At 41.5% G+C, this 26,517-nt stretch overlaps 1 protein-coding gene and 1 pseudogene across 1 annotated transcript; both read left to right on the plus strand.

Annotated features, from left to right (window-relative positions):
• The window catches only part of LOC123132105 (acyltransferase-like protein At1g54570, chloroplastic), a 33,387-nt pseudogene that overhangs the window by 4,087 nt on the left and 2,783 nt on the right, over positions 1–26,517 (plus strand).
• Positions 65–5,254, plus strand: LOC123132106 (protein FAR1-RELATED SEQUENCE 5). The gene is made up of 7 exons (XM_044551862.1): positions 65–546; positions 1,282–1,858; positions 1,957–2,450; positions 2,582–2,964; positions 3,120–3,577; positions 3,696–3,957; positions 4,064–5,254. The coding sequence occupies exons 3-6, from the start codon at positions 1,996–1,998 to the stop codon at positions 3,876–3,878; spliced, it is 1,479 nt and encodes a 492-aa protein (XP_044407797.1). The 5' UTR covers positions 65–546; positions 1,282–1,858; positions 1,957–1,995; the 3' UTR covers positions 3,879–3,957; positions 4,064–5,254.

The following is a 26,517-nucleotide window of genomic DNA, read 5'->3' on the forward strand; positions in this document are numbered from 1 at the left end:
TGGACTATTCTGTTACCCTCGCCCCCTATAAGGCGCGACGCGTCCACGACCGATCCAGCCCCAATCCGACTCGCTTCCTACCGCCGGAGGCAGCCGTCGCGGGCGCAGCCGGAGCGAGAGAGCCCGCGGCGCCGTGATTGGCCGGCGACGGATCCGCCGCCGCCTCCTCATTCCTTTCGTCGCCGGATCCATTGTCGGGGTCGTCATCCCTGCCTCCTGCCTCCTTCCGTCGCCGGATCCATCGTCAGGGTCGTCATCCCTGCCTCCTGCCTCCCTCCGTCGCCGGATCCATCGTCGGGGTCGTCATCCCTGCCTCCTGCCACCCTCCGTCGCCGGGTCCATCATCGGAGCCGTCATCCCCGCCTCCTGCCTCCCTCCGTCGTCGGGTCTCCTTCTCCGGGGCAGTTATCCCCGCAAGGTGCTTCCTCTACGAACCTCTTCGCTAGACGTCCACCACAAGCAGGTGCTGCGTCAATGGTGCCGCCTCGCAAGAACATGCCAGTAAGACGCACACGAGAGGTAGAAGAAGAAGACAGTACACTGGAGGTAATGTCTGCTCCCCACGTTTGTGTCACTCCATCAGTTCGTCAGTCCTGCTATGAAGAAGAACCCGATGGTACATTGCAAATGCTAGCATCAGTTCATTGACACCCCTGCCACTTGATGCACGATTAGGATGTCGAGGTTACTGTCAGTGCATCTAATATGCTATCTTCAGTTCAAGTTAAAAGAAAAATAACACATATGCGTCAGTCCAGGTATTGTGACAAGGTTCAGCTACCGCTGAGAGTTGTATGTTGTTATTCCTAAGAGTACAAGTCATGTAATTGCGTCAGTTCGAACGAGTAACAAAACTGTTACCAAAAAAAAATTATAATTGCTACACAATAAGTTCAGTGATACATAAGCTAGCAGTACTTGTAATGTATATGCATTGATGCACGATTAGGATGTCGAGGTTACTGTCAGTGCATCTAAATACTATCTTCAGTTCAAGTTAGAAAAAATAGCACATATGCGTCAGTCCAGGTAGATAGTGACGAGAGAGTGCCACAGTTACACAGTAAGTTCAATGATACATAAACTAGGAGTACTTCAAGTGTAGTTGCATAAGTTACAGAAGAACAAAGGAGAAGTCATGCATGAGTTCAATGTCCAGTTTACAAAACAGTGCTAAAAAAACAGTACATCAGTACATCCGTGTTTGAACATGAACGTTCATCAGTTCGACTGAAAAACGAAACCAGATTAATCCCAAAAACTTTTGAATGTTGTTTGCAGAAGCATGCAAGGCGGCGCACGCAGCAAGCATTTCATGAGCAAAACAGATATGGGGCACCACCTGGTTGGGTAACACCAGAAATACCGCCTGGATATTTCAACAGTACATGCAGATTTGAAGATACACCGCAATCATTAGAAGCACGGACAGGTCCTTCTATACAGCAAACAACAATGTCTGGGAATGCAAGCTTTGCCGCTACTGGGTTGCAACTAGGCCAACAATATCACCAACAACAAATGTTTTCCTTCCCCAGCGCATAAGAAGGCTTCCACCAGTCGCTCTGTCAACATCAATCATCCGTGCTGCAAAAGCAGTTGTGACGGGAAGACCAGGGCAAAAGACAGAAATTTTGGCCACTCTAGCAGGTTCAAAAGTACAAGATATGAGCCATATAGACAGGAGCAACATCATAATGAATCTGAGGAGAGACGTCCGTACAACGAGAGACGGAGATCTTCGTCATTGTTGCTCCCTCCAAGAGATGCATTGCTACATGTGCCAAGGGTGACACCACCGGCGCCCATAAACCAGGGAGAACAACAAACACCAGAGGCAGCCCAGAGCTATACACATGTAAGTATCCATATAGAAAAAAAAATACAAGCACAGTCCATACCATGGTGCTGTGACCACCCCATCTAACATTTTTGTTTTGTCACTATTGTGTGTAGCCACCTGACATTGAAGCTTATGTTCTGCCAAGGCTAGAGATGAGGTTTGAAACTTTCGAAGAAACTAAGAACTTCTACAACGTATATGCAAAGCACGCTGGTTTTGCTGTCAGGGAAGGCCCCAAGTTTAAGACCAGAGCCTACCTTTATTGCACGTGCCATGGAGTTTATGAATCAAAGGTGTCTGAAACAAATAGACAGCGGAACAAAACGACAGCCAGGACTGACTACAGGGCTAAAATGAGGCTGAAGATTGAAAAGGATGGAACACTTGTCGTAAAAGAGATAGTCTGGGAACACAACCACAGGCTACAGCTCACTCCACAAATGCTTGTCTTCTTGCACTCCCACAAAAATTTTGACAAAACAATCTTGGAGTACGTCAAGTACCTGCAGTTCAAAGGCATTGAACACGCGCAAATCATGAGCATTCTGGGCGGTGATGACCCTGGTAGCTACTTCCTCGAAATGAATGCCAAAGACCTGATTAACATGTAAGTACAAACTTGTTCTCCTCCCATAAACCGCCTACGTCTTTTTTCCTCTGTCAGTACAAACATATCAAGTAACGCATCACCTGACGCCAGTTCAACATGCATTTTTCAATGAAACTTTTTATATGCAGGAAAGCAAAGAATTCAAGGATTGATGATGTGGATGATGTCCTAAAGACTGTCAACTTCTTTAGGGAGATGAAAGCTATAAACAGGGAATTCTTCTGTGACATGCAACTCGATGAGTCCGACAGAGTTAAGAACATATTCTGGGCGAACGCAAGCTGCCGAGGCGCATATCAGGACTTCGGTGACTGCGTAACATTTGACACCACGTACAAGACCAACAAGTACCATATGCCACTTGGGGTGTTTGTCGGTACTAACAACCACTTACAGACTACATTCTTTGGTTTCGCCCTGATAAGAGATGAGGATGCAGAATCATTCAGATGGTTGTTCAAGACGTTTTTAAGGTGCATGAGAGGGAAGGCTCCTACATGCATCCTCACAGGTACAACCGCGAAAACCACCCCCAACCACCACCACCACCCCCTACCCCCAAAAAAATAAAAGGAAATTAACACGGTAAAAAATGTTGTGTCAGTTCTATTTATATATATGCACCACCATATGCTGACCACTCCGAGTCTATTTTCTCATTACCAGACCAGTGCCAGGCAATGGCTTTGGCGATCGCAGATGTTTTCAAGAACACAATACATAAGCTATACCGCTGGCACATTACGAAGAAGTACAGGGAACACCTCGCGTACCTATATTTCCTGCACGAGGACCTTAAGGATGAATTCACATCAATTCTCAACTGGCCCCTCATGCCAACTGAGTTTGAGGATGCCTGGAAAAGACTCATGGATAAGTACAACCTCCATGATGATGCCACAATGGTGGGCATGTGGAACGAGCATGAGAAATGGATATCAGCCTACTTCAAAGAAATTTTCTGCGCCAAAATGACATCCACACAGCGAAGTGAGAGCATGAACTATGTGCTCAAGAAGAACTACGTAAATGAGAGACATAACCTACACCGATTTGTCAGCCAGATAAACTCCTGCGTCAAAAGCAGGAGGCAGACAGAGAACCAGGAGACAATGGGTAACCGGGTATAGCTCTATCACTTGTCGTAAGACAAAAAATTACATGCTTACTAAAGTAAAAACTTTATTAGAAGTTTTTCCTGCGAGAAAACTAACAATTTGGTCATCATTCTTGCATCTGCAGACGGAACAAAACACGCTGACCTTCTATGGGTTTGACACCCAGATGGCAAAGCTGTACACGCGAGTTGTGTACAGCGAGATCAGAGATAGGCTAAAACTGAGCACTCTCTTCACGGCGATAGAGACGGAAGAGCCCACAAAGTACCTAGTGCGCTACAACCACCCGCAAAAACTGTCTGTGTAGGCTCAGCACGCGTTCCAGGTGGTTGCAGACCCCGTGGGAGAAACATATGAGTGCGAGTGCAGGCTATGGGACCACACAGGTGAGGACTACAAAAAAGATGTTACATACTCTACTACTTTTTTTTGCAAAGTTTTTGTTCGAATGAAATGACAAAAAACATGCACCTCTTCCAAAAACAAATACAGGTCTTTTCTGCGTGCATGTCCTGTGCATGATGCAGACAATTAAGGCTCAAAGCGTTCCAGAGAAATACATACTCAAGAGATACACCAAACGACCGAATATCCAGCCAACATTTGACAGAAATGACTTGAGGACAGTAGCGTCAAACAAGGCATCCCAATACTGCATTGAAATCTCACTGCTGACGCTGAACATGAGGGTGCACAGAAAAAGCTTGAGAAGCCAAGAGCAAATGGCAAGGACGCGGGTCGTCATGGACAAACTTGAACAAGAACTCGACGCCATGCATTCTGCTGACAATGGGGGTGTCGCGGACAATGAAGCCATTGAGCAGGATATTGCTACAATGTTGTCCGAGATGAACCATATGGGAGCTATTGACCCGTTTGAGAACGAGGAAGAGGAGCAGCAGCAACCGGAGCTTGCCCGTGTGGACACTCAAGAGCAACGACAAACTCACATGCAAGATCATGAGCTTGATGGTGCTGTAGGCGAACGACATGACAATAGCACATCCTACAAGCAGCATCAGGAAAGGGTGATTAAACCCCCAATATTCTCAAACACAAAGGGGAGGAAGAGCAAGACGCAAGCAACAGCCAAAAAGCCACCACGCCCCATCAAGCGCGTGGAATTTGGCCCGGACGGCAAACCCCTCGGGGTAAGGGCATGCGGATTCTGCAATGTCGTGAGCAACCATAACTACCGCACATGCCCACTCCGCACAGATGCCACTGTCAACAAGAACAAGCAGATTGGAGCCACCCAGCTTTCTACCAATGGAGACAACACACGTAACAGCTACACTTGCCGCAAGTGTGGCGGAACTGACGGACATAATGCCCGCACGTGCAAAGTGGGCAAGGAGGTCAGTGGAGCTGAACATAAACAGGGCAAGGTACAGAGTTCCAAGCAATCAAATGAAGACGATGAAGAAGAAGAGTTTGATGAGAATGACGGCCAATCAGACGAAGACAATGAACATGACAGTGTCGGGGGCGAGGAAACTGAAACTGACGATGAAGCTGCCAAGGCTCAACCTGGAAAGAGCGTCGGCAAGGCACAACATTCGGGGACAGTTAGGAGAAGCTCAAGACTGAACAATACATAGTGGTTATCCTGCTGCGTCAACTAAAAAATAACCGTGTAGTCTCAATTGAATCAGCACACAATGAGGAAGCATTTCACAAAAACACTGTCATTTACCAAAACTTATTTAGCTTTATCGTCAATTTCTCGATCAGAACTAAAGTTATTTTTAGTTTGTGATTCGTGACCACTGGAGCAGTGATATTGTTATGTAAACCATTTGATAATCATTTTGAATGCAGTCACAAAATACGTTTGAAAAAACTTATCTGGATATATCCGACGCAAAAGGCTACTATGAACCAGTAACTCAGGAAAAAAATATGTCAAGGAAAATTTTAAACTCTTGTAGCATATTAGTACTGATAACTATCAGTCGTCAGTACAAGGCAGAGTACACATCAGTACTGATATAATTTCTAATTTGTGCCCGCTGAAGCAGTGACATTATTATTTAAACCATTTGATAATCCTTTTGAATGCAGTCAAAAATAAAATTGAAAAAACTTATCCTCATATATCTGACGCAAAACTATGCCTGCTCCTACAAGTCCCAATTCAGAAAGACCATCAGTACATAAAAATAATTACATCAAGCAAAATGCGAATATAATACATCCTGTACTGGTGAAAATCTAATTTATCTGTAAAAAATACTCACATGTTATCTTGATATAAACAATCCTTTAAAAAAATATGAAAATTGTTTAAAAAACATTAGCACCACACATAGTATCGCTGGTATTTGGTACGTTCAATTACACTTCAATCACCAGTCCGAGTACGACACTAGAGGAGTTCAGACCTCCACCAACACCGACGCTGACACGTGCAAGTAGGATAAGCAGCTGATAAGTACAGCTTGACTATACGAATCGGTGCCACAGTAAAATGCCATCATCACCACCGCAGAGACGTGCAAGTGGGGTTTTGCAGGTCATAAGTACAGCTACACAAGACTAGCCAGTTCAACAGTAAAAACCATTTAACTTGGACGGTTAGTTCTTCCAGGCCACCACCCGCGCCACCCACTGCGCGGTTGCCATGACGAAGTGCAAACGACGACCCCCACGACCACTACACACAAGCCCCCCGACGAACCGCCTCCCACACACCACCGTCGGCGCACTGAAAAAAATACCCCATTGTCTTCCATCTCTCCCTCGTTTCCACAAACCACCATTGCCGCTTCCATTTCCACTGCACACAAACCTCCAGCGTCTCTCTCCAAAGCCCACAAGTCGCCGGAGGAAGGCCATGGCGGAGGAACCGTCCGCCAAGCGTCATCATGCCGAGACGTCGGACAAGAGGAGCAACCTCGTCGACATTAACGTCCTCGGCGAGAAGCGTGACTACACCAGAACGCTCAAAGGGGTTGAGCTCCACGGCAAGGAGACGCTGGAGATCGTCTGCACCAGCGAACCAGACAAGGCCGATGAGGTGATCTCCAGGCTCTGGAGGAAGCTTGGCGGCAGGATTCGTAGGATCATCGGCGTTGGTGTGCACTACACCAACGAAGATGAACCTCCCCAGATGGCGGCAGTCCTGCAGTTGTGCGTCGACGAACTCTGCTTGGTGTACCACATCGCAACGGCCACAAAATGGTGAGCAATCCTACTCATTTGCCCTGCATATGGTTTATCTATTTTATTAGTACTGTATCCTGAAAATTTAATCGCACTTGTTTCCCAACTAGATGTACTAGTGTGGTTTGTGAAAAGTGGATGCACTACTGCATTTTCTCAAGTAGATATACTATAAAATGTATTTTTGAACCTGATACACTGGATTACTATTTGTAAAATCTTGCGGAAGATTAAATTCTGAAGTTGATCGACTAGTGTAGTTTCTAGAGTTGATACAATAGAGTAGTCTATGTACTCGATGTATTAAAAAAGATATTTCTGAACTTGATGTAGTGAAGTATTTTCTGAATTTGATGTAATGTTATTTTCGTAAGAAAATAAACTAAGAACTTGGTGAAGCACCGGTTCTGTGTTATCCTATTTCAACAAAAGTAGACTAAACTAGTACCAATGCGGAACATACAACATTGACTGAAACTATGTATAATCCAAGAAGAAGAATAACATGATGTACTTAATTTAATTTCAGAACTTTCTTTACTAGTTTTTGAAGTACATTCATCATTGTTTATCCTACATAAACAACTACTTCATGGATTCATCACTTGTAAAACAAAACAAAAATGGATAATTCAAACATCAAAGTAATGCTAATATTCAAAATGTCTCTGCCCTTGCAGGCCCAAGCGCCTGACGGACATGCTGCAGCATGACAAGTTGTCCACATTTGCCGGTTTCAGCATTGAAAGCGACAAACAGAAGCTGAAGTTGTCCGGTATGGAGATCAACTCCAACAAGTTCATCGACATTCAGCGCAAGTGGAGAGTTCCATACACCGGAAAAGAGTACGACTCCTTGGCTGATGTTGCAGCCAGTGTCATCCACCCATTCTACAAAGGCATGAAGAACAAGATCAACACGCAGGAAGACTACAAACTGTGGGGGACAAGCGAGCTGCCAGACAACCTCATCGAGTACGCAGGAGTAGATGCGTACGCCGCGTATAAGTCATGGTTCATGATCGACTACATCACAGATGGTTCGGAATTTGCGAAAGAGCGGGAGGCTAACAACTTCTACGACCACCCCTATTGCCCCTTTACGGGATGAAGATACATCAGAGCCTGCCTTCGTTTTACTTCCGCTTGTGCTTGCCTTTTATCTTGTTGTTTCAAATTAGTAGTTTGCTCTTGTTGGGTTGAACCAGTATGATTATGTCGTGCTTGTCATGTTTGAACAAGTTTAGTTATGTCATCAAGTACAATGTTTTGCTTATCTCATTATATAAGTTTGGTTTGGCAGCTTCGTATGTTGTTAATCCATCATTTCAAAATTGAAAAAGTAGCTTCTGAATGGAACGTTGTCGTTGCTCTAAAGTACTAGTTACGATGCAACTAATCACACAACGTTGTTCCATGTCAGTACAACTCAGTACACTTGATCGGACATTACATACTTACTACAATAAAAAGTACAAAGAAGCACCAGTCCGTAAGCGCTACTATGAATGCACTATCAGTACAACTCAGTCTACACGCAAGTACCATAGTTCTGAAAATGACAGCAGAAGACACTTGAGAATAATCAAAAAAACAAACACAAAAAGAAGGCAAAAAACTCAAATGAAAAAGATTACACTCACACAAAACTGACAACAGCTAGAACAAAAAGTACCAGTCCAAGTTACTGGTGTAGTCAAGTACTAGATTCAAACAAAACAAAAAAATTGACCGCCCAAGGTCAGGAGCAGGCCCTGACAATGCTAGATACTTGAACTCGAGCTCGTGGGCGAATCCCTAGTAATCCGCACGACGCAAGACCCGTCGACCAGGGCCCACGGGTCAAGAGAGAGAGCGAGCGCCATGTATAAGCACTCAGGTAAGTGTTCAGAGGAGTTCGACTGGTGAGCGTCGGCTGCGCTTATAAACAGGTCTGAAGCCCCCTCGACTAGCGAGGTGGGACTAAACCCAGAGCGCACGCGCATGATGCACTGCACAGGCGCGCAGACGAGCTATCTGGGCCGGAAAACAGCCCAATAGCCTCTACATCGTCAACAAAACACCCCACCAAATAAGCCCAGCTATACAAACCAGAGGGCGGGACAAAAGAAATATAAACCACAAGAAAAATGTTTGTCAATTAACCTCTACAAGAAAAAAGGAAAAAAATATGATACAAAAACAATGAACCTCTAAAAAGAACAAAACTTAATAGCCTTTCTATTAAATGTACATAATTTAAAAAACAGAATTAAATATTACTTTCAAGTTCAACTACTAAAACTAAAAAAGTTCAAAACATATAATGTTTGTCAATTATGCTAAAAATCTTGTTTATATAAAAACTGACAAGTTCAACTACTAAAAATCTAAAAGTTCAAACATATAATGTTTGTCAATTATACTAAATTTCTTATTTATATAAAAACTGATTATTCAACTACTAAAATTCAAAAAGTTCAAATGGAATTTATTTGTCAATTCTGCTAAATTTATTATTTATATATAATCTGTCCACACCATAACGAACGATTTAGCAGATTTATATATAAACAGTGCAAAATGCCATCATCACAACCACCGAGACGTGCAAGTGGGATTTAGCAGATCGTAAGTACAGCTTGACAAGACTAATCAGTGCACCAGTACAAAACATTTGACTTGGACGGTTAATTCTTCCAGGCCACCACCCGCGCCACCCACTGGGCGGTTGCCACGACGCACTGCAAACGGCGACCCCCATGACCACTACACACACGCCCCCGACGAACCGCCTCCCACACACCACCATCGGCGCACTACAAAAAACCCCCATTGTCTTCCATCTCTCCATCGTTCCCACATAGCACCATTGCCGCTTCCATTTGCACTGCACACAAACCTCCAGCGGCTCTCTCCAAAGCCCACAGTCGCCGGAGGAAGGCCATGGCGGAGGAACCGTCCGCCAAGCGTCATCATGCCGAGACGTCGAACAAGTGGAGCAACCTCGTCGACATTAACGTCCCCGGCGAGAAGCGCGACTACACCAGAACGCTCAAAGGGGTTGAGCTCCACGGCAAGGAGACGCTGGAGATCGTCTGCACCAGCGAACCAGACAAGGCCGACGAGATGATGAGCAGGCTCAGGATGAAGGGCGGCGGCTTGTATCCGAGCTTCATCGGAGTTGATGTGGAGTACACCGATGAGGAAAAACCTCCACAGATGGCGGCAGTCCTGCAGTTGTGCGTTGAGGAACTCTGCTTGGTGTACCACATCGCAGCGGCCACAAAATGGCGAGCAATCCTACTCATTTGCCCTGCATATGGTTTATCTGTTTTATTAGTACTGTATCCAAAAAATTTAATCACACTTGTTTTCCAACTAGATGTACTAGTGTGGTTTGTGAAAAGTGGATGCACTACTGCATTTTCTCAAGTAGATATACTATAAAATGTATTTTTGAACCAGTACTGTTCATTCATCTGTTGTACCAGTACTAGTCACTAAAAACTTAATTAAAAATTGTTTCCCAACTAGATGAACTACTATAGTCTATGAAGTGGATACACGATTACATGTTTATCAAGTTAAATGCATTTCTGAAACTGTGAAGTGGATTGTTTCACCAGATTAGCATCTGAAAAAAGGTTATAGCATTCTGAACTTTATGCACCAAATTAATTTCTGAACTTGATGAACTAGCATAGATTCTGATCTTGATGCACTAGTATAGTTTATAGAATTGATGTATTAAAAGATCTTTGGTGAAGTGGTATAGGTCCATATCTTCATGCACATGTTTCTCAAACTAATTTTTGGACTTGATATAGAATTAATGCACAAAGATGTATCAAGCACTGGTATAGGTCTTTTATTCAACAAAAAAGAAAACTAAACTTGAATCAAGCAACACATCTATCATTGACTCTGGTAAAATGATTCTTTAATTTAGTGAAGCATTTGGTAAAGCAAAGAAGATAGCAAAAAAGAAAAAATAACACGATGTAGTTGAATTTAATTTCAGGACTTTGTGTACTAGTTTCTGAACTACATTCATGCATGACTCATAATATATAAGCATCTACCTCATGGATTATCACTTGTAAAACAAAAAAAGCAGAAGAATTAAATCCTCAAAAAAGAAGACTAATCTATAAATGTGTGTCTCCCCCCTTGCAGGCCCAAGCGCCTCAAAGACTTCCTGCGGGAGGAGAAATTGTACACATTTGTTGGTTTCAGCATTGGAGGTGACAAGCGGATGCTGCAGGAGTCCGGTTTGGAAATCAACCCCAACAACTTCATCGACATGCAGCGCAAGTGGAAAGATCCAAAGACCAGCAAATACTACGACTCCCTGGCCGATGTTGCAGGCGGCGTCATCCACCCATTCTACGAAGGCATGAAGAAGAAGATGAATAGGGCAGACCACAAACTGTGGGGGAACAGCCCGCTGCCAGACAACCTCATCACGTATGCAGGAATAGACGCGTACGCAACGTACAAGTCATGGAAGACAATCGACAACATCGTGACAGGTTGGGAAATTTCAAAAGAGCAGGAGGCTAACCCCTACTACCACTGCAACTTCACGGATGAAGATGCATGAAAGTCTGCATTTGTTATGTTGAACCAGCTACCTTATGCTGTGTGTGTCCTTAGTATTGTTGTTTCAGATTTGTAGTTTTCTTTCGTTATGTTGAACCAGCTACCTTATGCTATGTGTGTCAGGGTTTGAACAAGTTTCCTGTGTCTATCAAGTACATCGTTTGCTTATGTCGTCCAACAAGTTTGCTAGCTTCCTATTTTGTTCATCCATCATTTGAAGTTGAAGTAGGTTGAAGTTGAAACTTGATGGCTGCCATGCAGCACTAGTCATGGAGAAAAAAAGTGGCAGAGTAACTAAGGACAAAAGCAAATAGTAGCCTTCGATGCTCAGTACAGCTTAGACATGAACGGTAGTACTATCACGCTAAAAAATCAGTTTTTAGTTTCAGACGAACACTAAAAAGACTAAGTTTCGGCCGAGGACAACATTCAGTACTAAAAAGCATCATGGTAAAAAGTAGTTAGAATTTCACTAAGTACTACATCAGGAAAAGCAAAGAAACACCAGTACGTATTTCCTAGTCACTAGCATCCTAGGGCTGAAAAGTTCTGGTACAGTTGAACACACGATACGTTCATTGTACAAAAATATAAAAAGGAACGGGAAGCTTCAGTTCGCATTCCTTAAAAACAGTGGTATACTAAGAATTAATAGTGGCAATACAACTGAAATCTCAGTACAACTTAGTCTATACAGCAAGTGCTAGGATTATACCAAACATTGCCTGGAGAAGAACCACAACCTAGAAAAAAAGAAGGCCAAAAACTAAATCAAAAAAATATAAGTTCGTCAAAAGAGAAAAATCACAAGAAACACAACAGAAGACATACTAGCATCAAACAATACAAACAATAAATAATTAATCAAAAGTACTAGCACAATTGGAATCTCAATACAACTAAGTTTATTCGGTAAGTGCTATGATGATACCAATTAATGCATTGAGAAAGAAAATAGTTTTGAACTTAATAGGAATACGTATTAAATGTAGCTAATTTAAACCAGCACATTAACTCTTACTATCAAGTTCAACTACTAAAGTTCAAAAAGTTCAAAAAGAAATTTGGCACTAAAATTTTGAAAGCCTTACGCTGAATGAGACTTCAAATCAGTACTAACAGAACTATATCATAAGTACAAGAAAACGAGAGTACAGAAACTATAAAGGTCCAAGTTAGGATGGAATCACATAAAAAAATGATTTCAGTTCAACTACTATATAAGTCTTCAGTACAAAAAAAAACTTAACCAAAACAAATTCCCAATGAAACATTGTGCCACACTTAAAACACAACACAAAATATACTAGTTATTACATAGTACTCGACAACACATCAAACACTACAAAATATAGCCTACAATGTTTTCAAGAGATATATCACACAACTATCCAATTCACTATGCAAATGATGACCATTTATCCTATGCATCAGGAGCCAAAGCCTGAACCTCCTTGGGAAGCTCCGTCACCATAAGATGGTTATTACAGTTGAACACAACTCTATACAGATCCTCAGCGTTCCAATCAACAATGCGTGGCTGCAAAACAATAAAACAAATTATCAAAAATCATGGCACATAAAAAAGGATGCACAATAAGCCAAAAACAGAAAGTGAAAAGCTCAACAAGAAACCCACGTCATTATCTCGAATGTTCTCAACGATCTTTTCACCATCATAGCATCCCGCATACTTCAGAGTATAATGGCCACATTCATTCGGCCCTTGAAGTGGAACCTTGACAAACGTTGGTTTCTTTGCAAACGGCTCCCAATTGGGCTGCTTGCTCGCATTGTACTGAGCATCACCATACACAGCCTTCATTACTTTGACCAATCTAGAAATCTGTAAAAAAACAAAACAACCCACACAGTTTTAGATCTCAGAAACAACAGAAAACAAAGATGCAGAAAATATTAATCCAGTACAGATAATAAATGTCACTCACAATCTTCTCGCAGTCTTTGTGATAGGTGTTCTTCGAAGGACGGCGGTTCTTCGGATAAGGTAAAGAGTCAAGGATGTCAACGCTACTTCGGTACCGATTCATGACATATAAGGAATAGTGGCTCACTTTCTTATCCTTTGATAAAAACATAGGCTTGAATAGAGGCATCATGATCTAAAAACAAATGACCAAAAAAGAGATGTTAAATATTCAAAGTAAAAAGAAGCATCACAATAAACAAATAAAAACCAAAAATCAGCTAGTAGATCTCACAAGGTCGGCACTGAGCAAGTCTTCATTAGCTTTAACATAGCTCTTGAAATCTCTCGCTGCACTCTCCACATTAAACACTTTAGTTTCATCCTCATAAAACGAATAGTCAAGCACAACCTACAAAAAAGCCAAAATAGAAAATAGACAGCGGAAAAAGAATCAACAAGCAAAGTATTATTAAAAATCATAAAAACAATAGACAGTCTTGTTCAACATAAAGAAACCGATCTGATTGATTACCATGATGAAATATGGACTCAGCAATATCCTTTTCCCAGATGCGAAATCAGCATTTCTATCGGGATCTTGCTTCCAATCATCAATGAGGAAGTCAATTACATCACCCTCCATCATTTGCCCAGGTGAAGAAACTTCCCAGATGCGATTCCCAGTGAAGTTAGTTACGTTTCCATCAGGCTGAGGTATCATTGAGAATGTATTCCTGCAGCACACACAAGAACAAAAAGAAGGAGAAGCAAGATAAGGCATTCATAGCAGTTCGAGTTGTATAAAAAGAAACAGTTCAGGCCATATTTATCTAGCAGTTACAACAAAAGAAAAGGAAGAGGAAAAAATAATGAGAGATACTCACTCGCCATACTTCTCACGCCATTCATTACTAAGCAACAGATTATACAACCTGCGAGCCTTGTCCAGGTGAGGGAATTTATAAGGGTGAAGCTGCTGCACAGGGGAGCAAAACTTTATAGGAGCTCTGGGCGCACGCTTCGTGCTTACAACATTGCCAGAATCCAAAGCGAGATCTTTCCTAGCACCACCAGCTCTACGAGCCACTATTCCAGCAAAGGGGAGATAAACCTTTGGCAGCAGCGCTTCTCGTGACTCTTCCAACGCCAGCAATCTTGTCAAACACATCATCATCACTCTCTATCAATTCCACAATGGGATTCTTGGGTGTAGTAGGGCTATCTGCACAAGCAGCCGTAAAACCTCTCAGAGCTCCCAACCGCCCCTTCATAACACCATATCTTGTCTTTTCGAGAGAACGCCCCTGGCTAAGATCAATAGCTATGCGCTCAAGCTCCAAGAACTGGCTACCAAAGAACCTGTAGTCAGCCTCACCAAGATCCAGCCACTCACCTGAAAAAAAGAAGACCGCACAAAGCATAAGTTCAAATACATATTTCATGAAAGTACTAATAGAGAAGTACAAGCTGCAAAAAAATTACAAAAGTCCATGCACATGTACAGGGTTCGATGCCAAACAAACCCCGGAAGTCAACATCAAACACATCGCTAGTTGCGCAGGTATACAGCAAAGTCTTCCTAATGTCCAAAATGTCTTCATGGCTGTAATCGGCCATTTCAATTACACCATCCTCCCGGCAATAATAGGTCTTGCAGTTTTGTAGCATAAAGAATCCACAATCATGCCTGTAAACAAAAGGAAAAATCAAAAAAATGGTACAACACAAAATCCAAAAATACAGGAACAACATCCTCCAGCAACAAAAACAACCAGCAAAAATCATTAAAAACGGATACTCACGTGTTTTCCTGCTGAGGCACCCGCACAAACTCGCAAGAGAAACCATCAATATGCATCAGTGAGAACGGTTTGGCCCTGTCTACACTAGACTCCCTCCAAAGCTTCTTTATATTATCTGTCATATTCCTTAAAAATCTAACTGCATCACCCCAGGTTTCATCACGGAGTGAATCAAGACACTCGAAACGACGGAACTTCAAATTCAGAACAACCAAGCACCAATGCCCAGATACTTCACTAGGCTTCATGGTAGCCACAAATGACGGCGGATCAAATGTAGGGAAAAGAAGCTGAAAAAAAATCGCAAAGGAAAAATGAATTTACCAAACAATAAAATAAAAGAGGGAAATTGAAATTCATAAGTACAAACAAAAAATCAAATAATCATAAAGAAATTATATCCACCGCCCAAAATTGAGGAACAATCATATCAGTTCAATTCCCTTGCAACAATAAGTACATCTTTAATAAAAGAAGCACAGATCAAGTTCATTCCCCACACCTCCCAAAACTGCAAAGAAAACATGACAGTTCTAGTTAATGAGTACAAAAAGTCCAAGTTCACCTACTTGGTCAAAACCATCAGCACCTGATCTTGTGAACCAATTTAGCACATTGGAATCAATATTTCCATCACGGATCTTGGTCTATTGTACAAAAAGAACAACAATAGTTAGAAAATTAGCAAAACAAGTTATCATCCTATTTACAAAAAAAGCAAAAATACTGACCGTCACCCATCTGGGAACTATCAACTTGTCAGTGTCTCGGTACTTCTGACGTAGAGAATATAAAACAACATCAGCACTGTTTGAGTTGAGCATGCCAGTGGGGACAAACGCTTTAGCAATAGAACCAACACTGGCATCACATTCTTTATTTTGAAACATCGTCTTGTCACTAGAAAAACACAAAAGATTACATGAATTAAAACTACTGCAACAACAACAATAATCACACTAGAGAAAGAAAAAGAGACAAAAAATGGTACGGGCAAAATCCCAAACTAACCATTTCGTACAGTTCGTGCGCAACCTCGTAACAGCGAAGAAAAACGTATCAACCTTAACAACATTACCACTTTCTGCTTGCAGAAAATGATGAAAAATAATAAGTTCAACAACTACAAGAGAACATGTCCAAAATGCCAAAATTGAGAAGTACACCCCATTTACAAGTCCTTACCTGGACTATGAGGGTTTGACGACGACGGTAGTTCCTGTGATGAGACCATTATGCCTCCAGTTTCAGGGTTTGATGATGGGACATCTTGAGAGGACACCAATATTGATGCGCTTTCAGGGTCTGTAGAAAGAAAATCCTGGGACGACAAGAGCGCCTCCTGCGTCAAGGGGTCAGAAGAAATTGACAGAAGTAAATCATCATCCTCGGATGGCACCTCCACCACGCTAGAAGCATATTGCAATGCATCACCGTAATCAACACCTCCAGGCGGGAAATTCTCCGGCGGCAAATCTTCACAACCAGAAACATTTTCATTCCCAGTAATACCAACACCAGGCGATTTGGCATCAAGTATGCTGGCGGCACCAGCATCCTCATCAGGAACTTTGGTACCAACATTGCACCCACTACTCAATGGAATATCATGAGCATCATCTCCACCACTAAGGACAACCTCACGCTCAACAATAGTAATCTGATGAAAATAAAAATTCAGAAAAAAGTAAATAATATGAACAAAACTAACAATAAAAAATAAGCTACCAATAGGTGCACAGAAAAATAAACCTTGGAAGCATTCACAACAACATCATCGAACTTGCTACTGCTAACATTCAAAGCGACATCACCAACAGGCAAACAAGGCTCATCGCCAACAATAGGACCCTGATTCAAATGTAATGAGACAAAAAAACAATGCTATTATGAGCAACAATAAACGGTGTGGGATAGAAAAATGAACAAGCAAGACACATCGGTGCGCATGAAATTTTAAGAAAATATTAATAAACACAATGAAAGTAAAAATAACCTTGCACTTATCAGTAGATAGATCATTAACTCCACCGTCAAAAGCAGCCTCAACATTATGACTGGTCTCCTGCATGAAAAGAAAAATTAATAAACAGATGTAGATCAGGAAGTTCAACTACAATACTGACAGCAGAACAACATAGTAAAAACATACAAACAATGAGGAGTGACTCACATCAACAACAGGGTGCTGCGAGCCAACATCGTTCGTACGCTGATCAGAAACATTAGCCTCAGTACCATCATCAGCCCTGCTATCGGTGCCAGCAGCCTCATCATGATCAATCTGCATGAAAGAAAATTATTAATAAATAGATGAACATGAGTAAGTTCAACTACAACACTGACATCAGGACAACAACATAAAAATTGCAAAACACCAAGGACTAACTCACATCAACATCAGGACGCTCAAAGCCAACATCATTCGTTTCATGGTCAAAAACATTAGCCTCAGTACCATCACCAGCCTTGCTGTCGGTGGCAGCAGCCTCATCCTGCTCAAACTGCTTGATAACAACATTTGCACTTTCTTCATATGGCTTGCAGCGAGAGTTTTGCATAGTTCTGAAATGCTTCATGTTGTTCAACAGGCGAACCGAGCTCTGAACTAGATTAGCGGCACCGTCACGCATATCACCGATTAAAATTCTCTCCATCTCAATGTAGTCAACAGATTCCTTAGCGTTAAATTGATGACCTTCAGGAAGGATACCATTGATACAACTCAAACGCTCAACTGTCGTTGGGACCTTTCGCAGCTCAGAACACACATTACTTAAGATATGCTCAGCGCGCTCCAACGCTGAAACAGCAACATCAATACCAAAACCCTGCCTCTGTGAAGCACTAGCATTACTAGGGCCAGGGGGGCATAACTAGCACCCTCAACACCAGGGCAATCCCTCAACTCATCCGGCAGAGATGAAAACTTCGGAACCTGAGACGACGGCATCTCCAGGACTGGCCGTTTATACACTCAAAAAAAACAACCTCCTCTTGAGTTTTCCACTACAAACAAAAGGGAAAAATAGTTAATCAATCAATGCAACACATAAGGAAAAATAAATCATGATATTAACAGATTTAAAATCAACACCGCTAATAAAACTTTAACTGTCGTTGTCAGTTTGTTAGTATTTACCAACAGGCCAGTTGAACAAAGTTATTCAGTTCAACCAAACACGAAACAACAGTACTAAAAATCCATACCTAAACCATACAAAATATAAACAAACAACTCTACAGTACAAACATGTCCACTACAGCAAAAAATAGCTATACCTAAAAATAAAAAAAGGTCTGCAAGAGACAAAACAAACAAAACTCACCGGAAGCTTCCCAAACACCCAAGTCTTTGGATCTGCATTGCCTTTTTTTTATCAAATCTGCATCAACCAGATCAGAAAGCTTGGCAGGATCCATATAACATATGCGGGGTACTTGCATGTCAGGCTCCGCAGTTTTGCCACGGATAAGGCAGTCAAGGTACATTAGTACAGGCCCTATGGCACAGCCTGTGATTGCCTTCCCCATGGTATGACCACTTTGGTACTTGGCAACAACCCTTCTAAGCTCATCAACCATCAGCTGGCAATAATCCATATTAGCCATGTCCTCAAAGACAAGACCCTCAAACATTGCTACCTCTCTGGAAACACGCGGGGCAGATCCAGGCAACACAACCTTCATAAACACAATAATGAAGAACACTTTCAGAGCAAGGTCATCTTTGCTAGGATCCTTGACGAGAACCTTGAGCTTATTCCTCAAATCCTTTGTCTTAATATCTTTGTTCCTGCTAATGTCAAGCTCCGATCTTAGCTTCATCAGAGCGTCATCATATCCGTCCTCTGACGGCCTTGGCGCAGAACGACCACCACGAGGGAAACCAAATAATTGCTGTATACCATCGCTAGTGATGCGAAGCTTCTTATTAGCCTCACCCATGTCAAGAGTCATTGTATCACAATCTATCCTCAGGTACAAAACTCCCATCAGAGGGAGGGAAATGTTAGACTTCACCCTCCACCCGAAGATAGAACCAAAACCAGATGCATGAACCCTAGCCACATGCCGACTCTTGAGCAATTTAGCACAATCTTCAACCTCTCTCAACGAACATCGCACAGTTAAGTTCAATTTCCGTTGGTCACCTTCATCCAAGGCAACTTTTCCGGCATTGCCTCCTACCGGCTTGACCGGACTCCTGACGCTAACAGGCTGTAAATGAAAACAAAAAAGCCACACCTTAAAAAAATGAATATAGAAAACAACAAAAGCATATGAATGCAAGTAAAAAGAAAAAGAAAAGATTGCACAAGTTCAACTATTAAAACAACATCAGTACCACCCCTCAATTGATGCAAACAATGATCAGCCTAACCTGGCCGCAATACCAGCCGAAACACAATTAAATCATTGCAAGTACAACTAGTAAGTCACATGCAGTACAAAACACAAACCACTGCAAACAATGAATATAGAAAACAAAACAAGCATACAAATGTAAGTAAAAAAAAGATTGCACAAGTTCAACTATTGAAACAACATAAGTACCACAATCAAAATAGATGCAAAACAATGACCAGCCTCACCTGGCCAGCATACCAACCCAAACACAATTAAATCATTGCAAGTACAACTAGCAAGACACATGCAGTACAAAACACATACCACTGCAAATTCATCTTCTGAATCAACTTCAATATCATCTTCTTCAGATGCAGAATCTTCAACTTCAACACGAGCACGCTTCTTCACGCCTTTGTTCACTTTTGCAGGATGAACTTTACGCTTCTTATTTTCTTTCAACAAAGACCGCTCTTGAAGAGGAGACGAAGAAGGCTTCTTATTTGTCAAACCTCGTGGACTCCGACGAACAGAGGAGCCACCAAGTTTGCTTGGACCAATTTTCTCAGCAAAACTATCCGCATCAGCTTTGCTATTACCAGGTTGGGAAACAGCTTTCACACGTGGACTACGCCTCTGTGTGCCATCAGGAATTCGATCTGACATCTTCCTCTTCAAAACAGCTTTCTTCTCCTTAACTCCATCACGATCAAACACTTGCGTCAAACGAGTTTGCATCAAGTTTGTCTTCACAAGCATGTCACTTCCATGAGATCCGACATGAACAGTTGAAAAACTCGCGTCACCACCTTCGTCGCCTACACATTTAGGAGCTTGAGCAACATCAACATCACTTTCTGGCACACAGGCAGCCTTTTGACGCCGTTCCAATTCCTTTCTCTTCTGGAATTCATACTTCTTCTTTCTTATCCTTTGATCCTCGAGCTATGACTGCATAGGAACATCCTCAGCTTGGGTAACAGGCTCAGTGCCATCAACACTTTGAGACTGAGTAACAGACAACTGCAAGCTGCCACCAGTATCATCAACGTTAAGTGAATACATTCCATCATTAATATCTTTAACAACATCAGCAATGTCCTCTGGAACACCATGGCTGTCATTAACTGCATAAACCAATAACATAACCACGCACATAAAAAATTAAAACACAATTAACATTGCAGACACAAAAGATAAATAAAGCGCATTGCATCAGACACAAAACAAAACGGAACAACTGATGTAACTAAGCATATATATGTATTAAAGGCTGATAAAAATAGAGCAAATATAAGGGAAACACCAGCAACATTCGCAAGTTCTTCTAGAGGATTTGGTGTCTCAAAAATAACATTCACAAGATCTTGAAAGCGTTCTGATTTGTCAGAATCAGGAGGCACCGACAGTCCAACATCTGCAACAACATCATAATTAGCAAAAAAAGTACAAGAACAATCAATCAGTTCAACTATGTGAACACTACAAGTTCACCGAATAAAACAAATATGAACCCACCACTTGCAGAACAAACTTCAGAAAACACAACTCTTTCAACACCATACTAGTTCCTCATTGACTACTACAACCTATTCAAATGCCAGGACAGCAGTTCAAAATACACATGGTCATAAGTACTACATCCTGTCTGCACGTTGCATCAACTGCCAAAACCATACACGCCATACAATCCAGGACAAAATTAACACATATCAAAATACATACAACTTATAAAGTCGATAAGACAACAACTGTACAACATAAAAACCAGATCTACTAAAACATCATCCAAAATACAGGGAAAATCACCTGCATTCAATTTATCCGGACTAGATGATGTACCCATTGAGATCTACAGTCCTAAAATCGGCCGAACCAGATCTGTAAGACACATGAACAAAAATTAGGGATTTGAACTATTTCAGAAACGAAGCACGCCATACAAAAGCAAAACTCTTACCAGCAAACACAAAATCCGCCACGCAATCCAGTATCACTGCCGCCAAACGCTCGTTCAACAGCAAAGGAACCCTAGCGAGTGCAGCCTGGGACAGCAAAGAGAGCAAGAGATTAGAAATAGAGAGAAAATCTGAACATAAGAAGACGCAAGCAAAGTCAATGGCAGAGCAAAAAGAACAAAAAAGAGCACCCGGACCTCCACCCCTAGGGTTGAACCCTCCGGTCGACGCTTCCGCGGCGAAATAGGAGAAACAACTCCCGCTCCGAGAAGAGAAGAAGAGGGGAACAAAGACGGAATCGATTTGGGGACGGGAGAGGAGCGGAACTGGGAAGATAGGAGGTTAAAAGGTGAGTGGGAGGGTTAAAAGATGACTGGGAGAAAATGGACGCCTAAAGCCCACAACCGTGGCGAAGCCCACTATCTCTAGCCAGTTATAATAGATAATACCAAAAATCAAATACAAATAAAAAGAATTAATATAGATGGTGAATACAAACGGCTAAAATCAACCAGTGCGCTTGTTTGACAGACGCAGTGCGGTTATTCTGTTTCCCCCTACCCTAAACCCATGCACCCACACCCCCTAAGATAGATAATGGGGCAAAGTCCATACAAGGAAGATGTGTCAGTACAACTATGCCCCTCGGTACGGTTCGGTGCGGGAGCAAGTCATGCCACAGTACTATATTCAAACAAACAAAAAAAAGAAGAAAAAATTGACAGCACAAGGACAAAAAAGTACCAGTCCAAGTTACTGGTGTAGTCAAGTACTAGATCCAAAAAAAATAAAAAAATTGACCGCCCAAGGACAGGCGTAGGCCCTGACAAATGCTAGATACTTGAACTCGAGCCCGTGGGCGAATCCCTAGTAATCCGCATACCGGCAGGGCCTGCCGTACAGGGCCCACAGGTCAAGAGAGAGAGAGCGAGCGCCGTGTATAAGCGCTCAGGTAAGTGTTCAGAGGAGTTCGACTGCTGAGCGTCGGCTGCGCTTATAAACAAGTCTAGAGCCCCCTCGACTAGCGAGGTGGGACTAAACACATAGCTCACGTGCACGCCGTGCTGCACAGCCGCGCGAGAGAAGCTATCCGGGCCGAATACAATAACCCAGGCCGATGGCCCAACAAAGTACTTCGCCCCATTACAAAAATCCAGTAGATCACGCACGACAAAAAATAAAAAATGAAAATAAAATTTTAAAAAAATCACAAGAAAAAATCAGTTAATAAACAAAAATATTGTGAAAAAGTTCAAGCACATCTTAATGGTAAGAAGTATATATATATATATATATATATATATATATATATATACATATATAAAACTGAAAATTAAAATTTCAGAAACGGATTTACAAAAAAGTTCAACTACTACAATTCGTAAGGTTCAAGTACAAAAATAAAAAGAAAGTACTGTGCAGCGAAGATTAAATTTTTTTTATTTTATAAAATACCAAAACTATCATTATTCATCTATAAAAAAGAAAAAAAACATGCTCCAAAATTCATGAAAAAAAGTAAGAAAAAAATATTATACAACAAACAAATTTGATTGGTAATTGACACCCTAAAATAGAGCAGTACTATCATTAACAGAATGTAAGTTCAGCAAACTCAATAAGAAAAATAGGGTTCTAAAAAATCATCAGCGTATAGCACCGTCTCCGAGTTATGAACATGAAAAATATACCATCCAAAATAAAGGATGCCCATCAGTTCAACTATAGAAAATGTTCCAGTACTAGTATAAAGAATGTATAAATAAAACACTTATAATTGAGCAGAACAATAGGAAAAACATTACATAACTAGTTCCATACCATTCTGATAAAACCATACAATTCAACCATCTCACATGCAAATGTTTTAAAAGAAAAAATACTGCAACATAATCAACCATACACAAATCTCAAAGCCGGCGTCATTTGCCACATTTAAACCTACAGCACATAAATTCTGAACGTCAGAGAGTCGTCTTCTCTCAAGAACACAACCATAACCATCACCATCCTCAAATCCAGACTCAGCCGCAAACTCCTTCCACCCAGTACTTAGGTTGATGCAACCATCAAAGTCGATGTGGTAGGCAACATCCATCAACTGATACCCATTCTTGTCTGAAGTCTCCATCTTCAGAACACCGGAACTAGGAGCAACAATCCTGATCCTGGGTGACATTTTCTGCAAATGGACATGGGAGTACAAAACAAAATGAACACCTAACATAACTGAATTTTTACACAGATATAGGAACGATTTGCATAACAAACTAAAATGAAAAAAATCTGAACCAAAACAATAACACAAAACTAACTAGACATGTGAACTAACTAAACTGAAAAATATACATATCAATACACCTACAGTAAAAACATCTATTCATAAACAGATAAGGTATTATACAAAAAATGGTTTAAATACTGTTAAGTAATGAACAAATACACACAGAAATCCCTACTGTTAAAAATCCAACAAAACCAAATTAAAAAAATATAGACAAGCTATTCATAAGACAAAACTGCAGATCCAGTCCATGGGTTTCGAACAGAAACCAACAAGAAAGTAGAAAACAAAACGAATAGAAACACATACCCATGATTCCTTCAAGTCACCATCCGTCAGGCGACAAACATAGGGTGTACGAAACCCATGGTTGCCGTACAACAAGCAAGAAAGTTGCCCACGCCGCTGAGCCTGAGTGAGCTCCAAACCAGACTCATACACACATCCGTCATCTATCATTGTAGGCATCCGCATGAACAATCCTCCATCGAACACACAGGAACAGAGAAAAAGGCAACGAAGAGAAGAGAGAGGAACCTAGATCTGATTCTGGAAGAATGAATAAAAGGGAGGGGGAAGACTTGGCCACACACCACACATAGATGGATAACGTTTATAGTCAGGGACACTAGCAGATTATAAAAATAATAAGTAGGCAGATGGGCAGCCAGCTGGTAGGAAATAGTTATTACACAAGCCATCCAACATTTGACCGCAGATCAGTTCAACTTCAGAAAACCAAGCAGTTCAAAGGTGCACATGTCGAACATATACAGACAAAACAACACATTCAGAGACAAAAAACAAAGTTGAATTCATTTAGTCATTCGAACATCTGCTCCCTCACAACAAAAATCTTAAAAACATAATATTCACTACTTCAGTCATAACGATCAAAGAAATGACGCCATTTTGCCCTGGTGGATGGATGTGGAGCCGTGGCTGCTCTCGCCCTAGCCCAACTAATGATCTGAATATGGTTCCTTCTCCTGCCCTCTGGGAAAAGAAGTTCCAATTCATTGGAGTTGCAAGTATCCATCACCTCATGCGCAAGTCGTCTGTTGAACTCTGCCTCTAGTTCCTTCTCGGCAGCACGTCGCGCCATCTGCCTGCGCCTGCGCCTCCTCCTCCTTTGCTCCGCTACTGCAGCCCTAACATCTATGGCGTCCCCCTCCTCCTCTGTAACCTCTCCCAGCTCAGCATCCATCTCCCTTTTCTTTGGTTGCAGCTCGTAGAATGAAACTGACAGAGGGCTCGGGCTTTATAATCAAAGTGCAGAGCCATCGGTGCGGCTCCCATGTCAACACACAGTAACAAAACTTTGACACGGCAGCAGTCCAACTACACATACGGGCATCAATTCAAAACAACACTGAAAAACACGCAACTTAATTACACAGTTTGACCAGATTACTCGAAAATCACAGCTTAAAGTCAGCCGCCATACACAACCTCTGCCAACGACAAAACAACATGGGAATCCGGGGTAGAAACAACTCAAAAAAGCAAAATTGACAACACAAATCTTTTCATACAGTCCTTATATCTCTCCCTGCAATACCAATTCGAAAGTAAAAACAACAGAAAAAGAAGAACAGATTTCCATGGCGAGCGCGGAAAACGACCAAGAACACAAAAACCTGTAATCATAAATTACAGATGAAAAAAATCTCAAAAAAACTATAACATACCGATAATTCTCACATCAAAAACGACAAACACGATGTAAATTGAGGCCCACGAACACCACAGTAAACACTGACGCCCAAAATCACGTCCGCCGCCAAAAATGCACACGCCGTCACCTCCGGTGACTACAGATCGCAAAACTCATCCAGCTGAGCGCGCGGACGTGCGGAACCCCTTACACGTCTCCTCTAGCAACGAATGGCCCACAGCATCGCGCCGGGGAACGACCGGAAGCTCCATGTTGCATCCCCTGTTTCAGTCCGTCGTGCACGCAGGAAGATCAGTTCTTGTTAAAAAACACGTCAGTCCAAACTGCGAACCACGTCAGTTCAAAAAGGGTAACAGAATAATATTCTGTTACGCGTAACAGAATAGCCCATATATATATATATATATTCAAAATAATCCGGTATACCATAAAGATGTTGACATAGTATATTTTTCATTGAAAGTGGTTTATTTCAAGATAATATATAATTCAAGTTTTAATTATTGTTTTTTATTTTGGATTTGTCAGGGAATAAACTATTGCAAAGACCAATTGCAGGTTTCTTTCTGTGAGAACACAATAAATATAAACTGGCTCAACGCTAGTTATGCTTGTTCTGCTGATCTTTTCCCAACTACTCCCTCCGTCCCATAATCTAACACATTTTTTGACACTACACTAGTGTCAAAAAACGTCCTACATTATGAGACGGAGGGAGTATTGTATATTGCAGCGTTAGAGCACTTGCATAACCAGCTAATCTTTAAACTAAGCATATGATATACAATAAATATCAAGAATATGAGCTACGTATATGAATCATAATGGTACTGGAACAAATCAGTTACTATATCTTTAGGCAGAAATGGTTATTCATTGACATATGAGCCACTTCAATTCTTATTATATTGTTTTTCGACGGTGAATCTAAGAATTTCTCTTAATTATGTATCTGTGCTCCTCAGACTGTTTTTTCATGTTGCAACATAGGTAACCCTCTTAATATGGCTATGGTTAGCCTTGAGAATAGTTTTTCTCCACAAGAGACTCTACAAGAATTTTCAGACAAACTCACTTCAATGCTACCTTTAGTTTCCGTAAGTTATCAGTTATCATTTCTTTTAGAATATTTTAATCTTTCCATTAGACATGCACAAATAAGAATTGAAATTTGTGGAAATTCAAATTTTATTTAT

Source organism: Triticum aestivum, chromosome 6A (assembly GCF_018294505.1).
Source record: "Triticum aestivum cultivar Chinese Spring chromosome 6A, IWGSC CS RefSeq v2.1, whole genome shotgun sequence".
Classification (NCBI taxonomy): domain Eukaryota; kingdom Viridiplantae; phylum Streptophyta; class Magnoliopsida; order Poales; family Poaceae; genus Triticum; species Triticum aestivum.